This window comes from Salmo salar, chromosome 16 (assembly GCF_965601325.2).
Source record: "Salmo salar chromosome 16, fSalSal1, whole genome shotgun sequence".
NCBI lineage: Eukaryota > Metazoa > Chordata > Actinopteri > Salmoniformes > Salmonidae > Salmo > Salmo salar.
Genome location: NC_138306.1, coordinates 44,294,113 through 44,306,270, shown reverse-complemented (window position 1 = coordinate 44,306,270; position 12,158 = coordinate 44,294,113). Strand labels below are relative to the sequence as shown.

The following is a 12,158-nucleotide window of genomic DNA, read 5'->3' as shown; positions in this document are numbered from 1 at the left end:
TTGCCTACGGAGCAGCACTCTGTTCCGCCACCTCTGGTCTCTTGGCCCCCTCTTGACCCCAATGGTGGAACAAGCTTCCCCCAAAGTTAGGACAGTGGAGTCCCTGCCCATATTTCGACAACATCTGAAACCCTACCTCTTTTTGAAGAGTATCTTCAAAAATAGCATGCCAGCAGTTACCAAAGACTTCCAGTATTGAGCTTATGTCAATTAGGTATTGAGCTTAAAACTGCACACAGAGGTATATAAAAATGGTATCCCTGAGTTAATCTGACTCTGGGGAAGTAGATAAAGGGATTCATTGCCAAAATCCTGAAATTTCCCTTTAAATTAAGACACTGCAGCGCCAGCGCGAGAGATAAGAAATGCGTTGTACTCAATTGTCCCATTATCCCAAATATTATACCGAGAAGATTGAATGACTGCTAGTTTTTGCGAAAACTGACCTTTTCGTCCTCATGCTAGGTAGCAGATGCCACAGCAGCCATTTTGGAATTCATCCCTGGATCGAGGTATGTATTCTGAGCCAAATCTTGTGCTGGTTCCGCGGTGTCTTAATTTAAGCAAACAGTCTGTCTGACCCTCTAGTGCAGCTTTAAGCAAGCATAAGGTGTTGGATCTGCTGGCTAACCTATGTCTTCTCATTTTTCCTTTTTTTAGATGTGGTCCAGTCTATCTTTAGCACTGTAACTTGTATATCAACTGTTTTGGAATGTGATTTTTCATGTAGGCCTATCAGTTTAATCATTCATTCATGCTTTCATGCAATTTTACTTTGCACAGCTGCAGTTACAGAAGACCCAGTATTTGCAACTAGGGCAGAATCGTGGACAGTACTATGGAGGCTCACTGCCCAATGTCAATCAGATTGGAAATAGCAACATTGACCTGCCTTTTCAGGTGAGCTCTCAGCTTCTCTATCAGTTGGTTTAAAAAAAAAAAAAATTGTTTAATGATGCAAATCAGTCTCGCCTGAGGGAAATGTGGTCTTTGAAAGCTTCCATGATAGGCTGTTTTACCCTCGCCTTACCTTGAATTGGATTCCTGTTAACGTCACAAGACACTTCTTTAGTATTTTACAATTTTGAAGACGTGTCCTGGTGTATCGATACACTGCATTTTCTGGGACCAACCGTCTCAGAAGGAAGCTAACATTGAGAATCAGACACCCTCACCCCATCTTGAATGTTTAATGGTCCAATGCAGCAGTTTTTATCTCCATATCAAATAATTTCTGGGTTACAATTTAAGTACCTTACTCTGATTGTTTTTAAATGACTGTCTGGGAGTGGTCTGAGTAGAGGAGGGGGGACTAGCTGTTATTGCCAGAGAGGTTTGGAACTCTCTTATTGGTCTACTAACAAATTTACCACCTGGTGATGTCACCAGGCAGGCCAAAATTCCATCCCACCAAAACAGGCAGAGATTGCAGATGTTCTTTTTAAAAGGACATTATCATCATTTTCACAGTATTTTTCCAACATCATAGTGTAGAAATGTACTGAACAAAAATATAAACGCAACATGTAAAGCGAGACGAAATAAAAGATCCCAGAAATGTTCCATAGCACAAAAAGCTTCTTTTGCTAAAGTTTTGTGCACAAATTTGTTTACATCATTGTTAGTGTGCATTACTCCTTTGCCAAGATAATGCATCCACCTGATGGGTGTGGCATATCAAGAAGCTGATTAAACAGCATGATCATTACACGGGTGCACCTTGTGCTGGGGACAATAAAAGGCCACTCTAAAATGTGCATTTTGTCACACAATGCCACAGATGTCTCAAGTATGGAGGGAGTGTGCAATTGGCATGCTGACTGCAGGAATGTCCACCAGAACTATTGCCAGAGAATTTTATGTTAATTTCTCTACCATAAGCCGCTTCCAACATCGTTTTAGAGAATTTGGCAGTACATCCAACCGACCTCACAACCGCAGACCACGTGTAACCCCGCCAGCCCAGAACCTCCACATCCGGCTTCTTCACCTGTGCAATTGTCTGAGACAAGCCACCCGACAGCTGATGAGACAGTGGGTTTGCACAACCAAAGAATTACTGCATGGTGGGGTTATAGTATGGGCATGATCTGGATCAACATGTACGACAGCGTGTTCCAGTTCCCACCAATATCCAGCAACTTTGCACAGCCATTGAAGAGGAGTGGGACAACATTCCACCGGTCATAAACAACAGCCTGGTCAACTATATGTGAAGGAGTTGCGCTGCATGAGGCAAATGGTCACACCAGATACTGACTGGTTTTCTGATCCACACCCTTTTTTTTAATATATAAAGGTATCTGACCATTTATGTGAGATCCATATATTAAGGACTAATTCATTTCAATTGACGGATTTCCTTATATGAACTGGAGCTCTTTTGAAATGGTTGCGTTTTTATATTGAGTTTATTTTTATTTAATGGGAAAATCATGTTTTAGACTGCACTGGCCTTTAAAAAGACAAAAGTAGCCTATGTCATTGCTTTCTATATCATGGCATTCCATTTTTGAAATATGTTTGCTAACTTGAGAATGTGTGAGGGCCCATAGCTTGACCCATTTTAAATGAATACATTTGCACCATATTATACAAAGACATTTGAAATTGTATTATTTTTTTGTATGTATGCTTCAAATTCTCATATGGTTGATTTTTGCGTTTCCTGTCCAGAATTCCACCTTGGACAGCAGTCGGTCGACCAGGCATCACGGGCTGGTGGACCGCGTTTACCGCGATCGGAACCGCATCACCTCCCCACACCGCCGGCCCCTCTCTGTGGACAAACATGGCCGCCAGATATCCTTCTTCTGCACTCGGCCAAAGATTATCTATTATATTGACAAGATAGTTGTGACTGCACTAACAATGGAAATGCATGTCCTCAAAGATGGAAAGCGATATCAGGTGGGACCATTCTAGCCAATGAAAGGGCAGATATGCACGTTAACAACAGGCAGAACTCCAATATAACGTTTTTTTCTTTTTCCAAAGTTGCCAAAATTCCACGTACATCCACTTATATTAGTTCATTCGTAACAACCTAACCATTACAAAACTCCTATTCGATCCAATAAGCCTTACTTAGCAAATTAACAATTACTTTTTTTAACCAAATTGACACTTTGACCTTTTGGATGGAGTAAACCCTCTCGCTTTGCCTCTTCCTCTCTGACTCAGCTTATTTTAGAGTTGAACACAGTGGTCTTTACAACATTTTGACTTGATTAGTATTAAAACGGCATGTTGTCATTGTTGGATAATTCTTAGGTAGACTTTGCACTTCAGTCAATGAATACTGACAGTTAACTTGACCATTGAAATATAGATTTACATAAGATTTTATGTAAATATAAATAATATATATATTTTATTTTTTTGTCCTTAACTGAGATTCACATTGACAGCTGCCCCTATAGCTCAGTGTACCTCTCACCCCCACCGGATACCAGTTGGAGGAGGTAGGCCATTAACGACGACTTCATATTCGGAAAAACTAGGGTTGGAGGCAATTTCATCTACGTTCAGGAAAGGCACAGGATATGCGATGCCCATGTGTATATAGCATTTTTTTTTAAACTTAAAAAAAAATGTGCATTCTTAATTTAACAACTTAAATTTATTTGACCTAGTCTGAAAAATACCATGGCACATATGTGGTTGGGGAATAGGGGCCACAGAGATTTTGTTGATCTTTCTCTTCATTCTAATGCCACAGGACAAACTCCGACTCAGCCCTACACCAGAGCGCCACGAACCCTGTGCCCCAGGACTCATTTGCAGGGGGTTCACAAGAGCTCCAGCCTAAACAAGGTAATGGAGGATCCAGGATACATGGACACAGAACAGCTTCTATTTATTCAGGCCTGTACCACTTTATTTATGCATGAATCCACAGTCCCTGCACTGAAATTACATTTTTGGCTGATACCGATATCCGATATTTTCCTTGACAAAAAAACGATACTGGTATTTAAAATTTTAGCGGCCTTGTAAGCATTCTAGTACAGTTAATTGCTCTCTCAGTGCAAGAGGCGTCACTACAGTCCCTGGTTCGAATCCAGGCTGTATCACATCCGGACGTTATTGGGAGTCCCATAGGTCGCCGCACAATTGGCCCAGCATCGTCCGGGGTAGACCGTTATTGTAAATAAGAATTGATTCTTAACTGACTTGCCTAGTTAAATAAAAGGTTACACACACACCACACTGATCAAAAAATTATTTTGTTGGCATTTACATATGTCCCCATTACCAGTAAAACATAATCAAAACCTATTTCTTTCACTTACTTGCTGTGCTGTTTCATTGTATATTTGTTCAGTCCTTTCATTTTCAACCAGGATTTCTATGGAACGCTGTTTGGGTCTTTGCATGTCAAAAAAATATACTATAACACTTTTATTTGACGTGTCAAATAAGTTTGTTGACCAATCAGGACCTAAATACGACTGCATGTCACATAATTTAACGCGTTCATTAATTTTACACATTGATTACACGATCACTCGTATTTCATATGTCACAACGATTCATCGATATGTATGCTATGATGCTGGTAAAGTAAAAAAAAAATGCAAACAATGTTCTTCCCCATAAACACAGCAAAATTCTGTTTCAGTAGCTATATAGTTAGCTAGCTAGCTAACTATATAGCTAGGTGTCATCATCTAAAATAATCCTAATGCAGTTTTTATTTGATTAAAGGTAGTTGGACCCATCTATGTGAAGCTAGCCACAATAGTGGACTTTGCGGTTAGCCTTCAAAATAAAAGTGGCATAATTCTACTATTTGTATTAGTTTGCATCACTGTCAATTACATACTTTTATTTTGAAGGCTAACCGCAAATCCCACCATTTTGCATAATCCTTATTGTGGCTAGCTACACAACATATAACTGGTCGAGCCGCACTAGCCAGATGAAGCTAGCTGGCTGCTTATAACGTTAGCTTTGGGCAACAGGGTTAAGTAGCTGGCTAGCTATTTATTTTCATAAACTGAAGTTCAGTTTCAATTGGCGAACAACAAGTGACTACCTAGCTAATACTTACTCGCAATGATTCCTAAATCATTGTTAAGAATAATGAACATGACTGTAGTTTCTACTGGTCATTGTTTTCAGGCTGGTTGTATTGGTGCTAGCTAGGTACCAGGCTAAAGCTAGCTACCCCAGAAGTTGCGGTCGAACAAATTATGCTTTATTACCAGTGCGGTATTGTAAACACATCGTCCACGTTCATCTGTTTCCAGACTTTTTTTGTACAGCTTTGACAATGCTTCTGTCTTTTTTTGACACGCAAAGACCCAAACAGCGTTCCATAGTATGTATGTCGTGAAGCTAATAGCATTGACGCTATTACTGTGTAACTCCGGTAGAGCAACATCGGAAAAATAGTAGCGGGGCTCGACAAGTCGGCGAAAGCCAACATCACCCACGACAGAGAACAGTTGATTGTCAAGGGCCATGAATACCATTATCTTGGCTTTAAACGATTTCACCTTTGAGTTGTCTCGCTGAAATGTTCTTATTCTTACAAATGACTGCTTGACTTGTTGACTGCTCGATCCACACAGCAGACATTGTGGGCTACTTTTAGGAATGCTGTGTTGTACGTATAGCGCAAAATTTTGCGTGGCTTCATTACGTCATGTACCTTCGTTATATAGGTATGCAGGTCAGCTTTGATATTGGTTTTGCACATCGGGCGTTAACCTAGACGTCAGCCGATACCGATGTTGGCATTTTTAGATAATATCGGCCGATATACCGTTGAGGTTTACATACACTTAGGTTGGAGTCATTAAAACTCGTTTTTCAACCACTCCACAAGTTTCTTGTAAACAAACTATAGTTTTGGCAAGTCGGTTAGGACATCTACTTTGTGCATGACACAAGTAATTTTTCCAACAATTGTTTACAGACAGATTATTTCACTTATAATTTACTATATCACAATTCCAGTGGGTCAAACGTTTTTACATACACTAAGTTGACTGGGCCTTTAAACAGCTTGGAAATTTCCTGAAAATTATGTCATGGGGCTTTAGAAGCTTCTGATATGCTAATTGACATCATTTGAGTCAATTGGAGGTGTACCTGTGGATGTATTTCAAGGCCTACCTTCAAACTCAGTGCCTCTTTGCTTGACATCATAGGAAAATCAAAAGAAATCAGCTAAGAACTCAGATTTTTTTTTTTTTTTATAGACCTCCACAAGTCTGGTTCATCCTTGGGATAAATTTCCAAACGCCTGAAGGTACCACGTTCATCTGTACAAAAAATAGTACGCAAATATAAACACCATGGGACCACGCAGCCGTCATACCGCTCAGGAAGGAGACGCGTTCTGTATCCTAGAGATTAATGTACTTTCGTGCGAAAAGTGCAAATCAATCCCAGAACAACAGCAAAGGACCTTGTGAAGATGCTGGAGGAAACGGGTACAAAAGTATCTATATCCACAGTAAAACTAGTCCTATATCGACATAACCTGAAAGGCCGCTCAGCAAGGAAGAAGCCACTGCTCTAAAACCGCATAAAAAGGCTAGACTACGGTTTGCAAATGCACATGGGGACAAAGATTGTACTTTTTGGAGAAATGTCCTCTGGTCTGATGAAACAAAAATAGTTAAAGGGGGAGGCTTGCAAACCCAAGAACACCATCCCAACCGTGAAGTACGGGGGTGGCAGCATCATGTTGTGGTGGTGCTTTGCTGCAGGAGGGATTGGTGCACTTCACAAAATAGATGGCATCATGAGGTAGGAAAATTATGTGGATATATTGAAGCAACATCTCAAGACATCAGTCAGGAAGTTAAAGCTTGGTCTCAAATGGGTCTTCCAAATGGACAATGACCCCAAGCATACTTCCAAAGTTGTGGCAAAATGGCTTAAGGACAATGAAGTCAAGGTATTGGAGTGGCCATCACAAAGCCCTGACCTCAATCCTATAGAAAATTTGTGGGCAGAACTGAAAAGGCGTGTGCGAGCAAGGAGGCCTACAAACCTAACTCAGTTACACCAGCTCTGTCAGGAGGAATGGGCCAAAATTCACCCAACTTATTGTGGGAAGCTACCCAAAACGTTTGACCCAAGTTAAACAATTTAAAGGCAGTGCTACCAAATACTAATTGAGTGTATGTAAACTTCTGACCCACTGGGAATGTGATGAAAGAAATAAACGCTGAATTAAATCATTCTCTCCACTATTATTCTGAGTTTTCACGTTCTTAAAATAGTGGTGATCCTAACTGACCTAAGACATTATATTTTTACTTGGATTAAATGTCAGGAATTGTGAAACTGAGTTTAAATGTATTTGGCTAAGGTGTATGTAAACTTCTGACTTCAACTGTATCATCTATAAAATAGCCTCCAACACTCTACTCAACAAATTGGATGCAGTCTATCACAGTGCCATCCGTCTTGTCACCAAAGCCCCATACACTACCCACCATTGCGACCTGTACTCTCTCGTCTGTTGGCCCTCGCTTCATAACCTGTAGCCAGTGGGTTTGGCGACGAGTATCTACAAGTCTCTGCTAGGTAAAGCCCCGCCTTATCTCAGCTCACTGGTCACCATAGCGGCACCCACCCGTAGCACGCGCTCCTGCAGGTATATCTCTCTGGTCACCCCCAAGCCAATTCCTCCTTTGGTCGTCTTTCCTTCCAGTACTCTGCTGCCAATGACTGGAATGAACTGCAAAAATCTCTGAAGCTGGAGACTCATATCTCCCTCACTAGCTTTAAGCACCAGCTGTCAGAGCAGCTCACAGAACACTGCACCTGTACGTAGCCCATCTGTAAACAGCCCATCTACCTACCTCATCCCCATACTGTGTTTATTTATCTTGCTCCTTTGCACCCCAGTATCTCTACTTGCACATTCATCTTCTGCTCATCTACCATTCGTGTTTAATTGCTATATTGTAATTACTTCGCCACCATGGCCTATTTATTGTCTTAACTTACCTCATTTGCACTCACTGTATATAGACTTTTTGTTTTCCTTTGTTCTACTGTATTATTGACTATGTTTTGTTTATTCCATGTGTAACTCTGTTGTATGTGTCGAATTGCTACTCTTTATCTTGGCCAGGTCGAAGTTGCAAATGAGAACTTCTTCTCAATTAGCCTACCTGGTTAAATAAAGGTGAAATAAAAAAAATCCCAAGAATCCACATGTCCTCATGAAAGGGTAAGCCACAGTCTTCTGGATCATGTATCACATGAGTGGGTTGGGTTCCATTCAGGGATGGAAATGAATCCAAATTATTATGGTTATTCAATAAAATAAAGTATTCCCCCTCCCCAACGGGCTCGGGAGAGGCGACGGTCGAGTCATGCGTCCTCCGAAACATGACCCGCCAGCACCACGCTTCATAACACCCGCACGCTTAACCCGGACGCCAGCTGCACCAATGTGTCGGAGGAAACACCGTTCAACTGACGACGAGTCAGCTTGCAGGTACCCGTCCCACCACAAGGAGTCACTAGAGCACGATGAGCCAAGTAAAGCCCCCCCCCCACGGCCTAACCCGGATTACGCTGGGCCAATTGTGCACCGCCCTATGGGACTCCCGGTAATGACACGCTTTGCCCAACTGCCTTAGACCGCTGCGCCACTCGGGAGGCCCTGACTATTACCTTTTAGACCGGGCTATTAGAAAATGTGCCCATCTAGCCCGCCAGCTGGTGACATGTCTTCAAATATTGCATGACATAGATTTCCTTAACTTCCATCCTAGGTTCCACTAGCTAACAGGTTTTGTCCATGTTGGAGCAACTATTCTTTCTGTGACGCTATCACATTGTGTACAACCAACCGCTGCTTTCTGATGAGAGAAATGTTGGTGTAGTATTGATTTGTAATTGATATTACCGTAATTTCCGGACTATTAAGCGCACCTGAATATAAGCCGCACCCACTGAATTAAAAAAAATATATATATTTTGAACATAAATAAGCCGCACATGTCTATAAGCCGCAGGTGCCTACCGGTACATTGAAACAAATGAACTTTACACAGGCTTTAACGAAACACGGCTTGTAACAAAAATAAATAGGCTTTAACGAAACATGGCTTGTAACAAAAAATTAGCAGTAAGCTTTAGTTGTCTTTTTGCACTGAGTCAATTCCTCACGCTGCTGTTTCCAACGTCTTATCGACTCATTAAGACCAAGCTCCCGTGCAGCAGCTCTATTTCCTTTTCCAACAGCCAGATCAATCGCCTTCAACTTGAAAGCTGCATCATATGCATTTCTCCGTGTCTTTGCCATGATGAGGGTGACAAAATGACTACCGTAATCAGAATGATGGGAAGTTCGAGAGCGCTTGATTTAATCTAAACAGTAAACAAAAAAGTTGTTTGACCTTAACCCGTTCGGCAATTTCATTGGTCTAATGAAAGCTTCATGCCGGCAAAAAACTGAGCACGTCACAAAATGTTTTTTTGGGGGAGAAAAAAAAATTGAAAGCGGGAAAAATCCATATATTAGCCGCGTCATTGTTTAAGCCGCGAGGTTCAAAGCGTGGGAAAAAAGTTGCGGCTTATAGTCCGGAATTTACGGTACTCAATGCATGGAAAACGGATCAATAATATTGTGGTGACACACATTTGTGTGGTATTCTGAAAACGGGAAGCATCTAGCTACCTGCCAGTGAGCTCTACCTGATGTTTTAAGTGTCTAAAAACCATTAAGCAACTTAATTTCACTACAGGAAAAATACTACTTTGCAGTATTTTCGATGTGGGTTGATTTTAAAATAGTGCCTTCAATTGTTGGTCATTACCTGATTTTCTTTTTCACCATTCAGTGCTGCTGCTTACAGTTCCTGGGACTGAGTCTGACTCACACGCAGACAAGGATACACAGTGGGGTAACAAAAAGGTAGAGGAGTGAACATGAAGCCTAGTTGTTATATCAGTGCTTGCTCACAATTTTGGGATTTTTTTTTATGCCGAGTGTGCTTTGCCTTTTAGAATGACTCAAGACCCAAGTCTTGTGAAGTCCCTGGGATCAAGTGAGTACTTACTGCACATCCTATCATTCATAAATCTGTGGTACATTGGCAGGACCGTACACTGTAGAAAGGTGCTATGAGAAAGATCACTATCCAGGCCATGCTTAGAATTATGTTCAAAGATTACTCTGTGAGAGAAAGTGTCTGTCTGAGAGGACCTATGACACCAGATAACTGTCATTTCCACACAAGGCATAGAAAAATGTCATAATTCATGAAAACAAGCAAAAATAATTCAGAATGGATAACCTTTGCGATGTGCTGTGTTAGGTCATGTGTACCCCTGTTCTTTCTCCCCTCTAGTATATTTCCATCACCTGATCAGGAAGTGAACACGTCATTGATCCCGGCCACGCTCAACACAGGAGGCTCCCTGCCCGATCTGACCAACATTCAGTTCCCCCCACCACTACCCACTCCGCTGGACCCGGGCGACACTTTGGTGTTTCCTTCCCTTAGCACCTCCAACAGCACGGGCAGCCTGACCACCAACCTCACCCTCCTAGGCATCAGTGCTGCCAGCCACGGTAAGCCATCGATGGCAAAATGAATGTGGCACATTTTGTGTTATTTATTTATTTATTTTTGCAATTTTTCTAGGCAGAGTTGCAAAGAAAAATTGCACAAAAAAAGCCATATATCTCAGACTGGTAAATAAAAAGGAAAGATTAAGATGGGCAAAAGAACACACACTGGACAGAAGAACTGCCTAGAAGGCCAGCATCCCGGAGTCGCCTCTTCACTGTTGACATTGAGACTGGTGTTTTGCGGGTACTAGTTAAGGAAGCTGCCAGTTGAGGACTTGAGGTGTCTTTTTCAAACTAGGCACTAATGTACTTGTCCTCTTGCACCGGTGCCTCCCACTCTTTCTATTCTGGTTATTGCCAGTTTGCGCTGTTCTGTGAAGGGAGTAGTACAGAGTGTTGTATGAGATCTTCAGTTTCTTGGCAATTTCTCGCATGGAATAGCCTTCATTTCTCAGAACAAGAATAGACTGACAAGTTTCAGAAGAAAGATATTTGTTTCTGGCCATTTTGAGCCTGTAATCAAACCCACAAATATTCCATTAAATCTACAGTTTCCAGCTACAATAGTCATTTACAACATTAACAATGTGTACACTGTATTTCTATTCAATTTGATGCTATTTAATGGACAAAACATGTGCTTTTCTTTCAAAAACAAGGATATTTCTAAGTGACCCCAAACTTTTGAATGGTTGTGTGTGTGTTTATACACACACACAGATGTATATCAAATCTATTTATTTATTTGAAATTCTGATAATGTAACCAAGGGTAATGTCTACATGTTTATTATTAACAAGCAAGTTCTTTATTGAAGTTAATTGTGATCCACAATTTTACTGGTGGTTTATGTACGAAACCTTCCTGAACTCCATGTAGCACCATTTCTACCATTTGAGCAAGGAAACCAAATCGTTTTTTTCTTCTTTGCCAGTTTTAAGGGACATAACATCCAAAAATCTAACTTTGGCAATAGTCTACATACCTAAGAGGAATAACATGTTAATGTAATATCTGTATGCTGTACAATGATAATCATGTGACACAACTATATTGTCTTTGTAAGGTGTTTCCCATTACCCTGCAAAATATTGCATCAAACTGCCTGCAGACACTGGAGCTCTTTGAACGTCTTGACTAGACTGTTTCCCACCCCCCTGTATCTGGAAAAGATGCTGTTGAAAGAACATGCACAGATAGCTGGCAGGAATATGGATGGCTCCACTTTATTTATTTATGTCTCCTTGAGCATCCTTAGTTAAAATGCAGACTAGATTCTCTGAGGTAGAGGGTGAACCTTTTCACTACTGCAAACATTTCACAGAATGATTATGCGTCAAGTTTTGCCAGAAACGTCATTTGTCAAGCTACTGAAAGCTAGATAGATAGGTACTTTATTACTTAGTGATTGGTACTTACTTAGGGATTGGCATATGAGTGGATGCATGCATATCATAAACATATACAGCACAAGTCACTAGAAAATCTGTACAATGTAGTTGTGAAAAACCCCTAGCAATGTTGCATTTCGCAGCAATGTCCAGAATGAGTTTTGCTGTATTTCAGAGAAGAGCCACTGATGCCTGTCCTGTTGTCTTGG

At 41.1% G+C, this 12,158-nt stretch overlaps 1 protein-coding gene across 1 annotated transcript in view; it reads left to right on the top strand.

Moving 5' to 3' along the window:
- Positions 1-12,158, top strand: part of LOC106573895 (CREB-regulated transcription coactivator 1) — a 39,201-nt gene that overhangs the window by 4,012 nt on the left and 23,031 nt on the right. Inside the window, exons 2-8 of the mRNA XM_082962741.1 lie at positions 784-900; positions 2,677-2,804; positions 3,405-3,464; positions 3,722-3,816; positions 9,825-9,898; positions 9,991-10,031; positions 10,335-10,558. Of these exons, the coding sequence (XP_082818867.1) occupies positions 784-900; positions 2,677-2,804; positions 3,405-3,464; positions 3,722-3,816; positions 9,825-9,898; positions 9,991-10,031; positions 10,335-10,558 (739 nt within the window). The remainder of the gene's footprint in view (positions 1-783; positions 901-2,676; positions 2,805-3,404; positions 3,465-3,721; positions 3,817-9,824; positions 9,899-9,990; positions 10,032-10,334; positions 10,559-12,158) is intronic.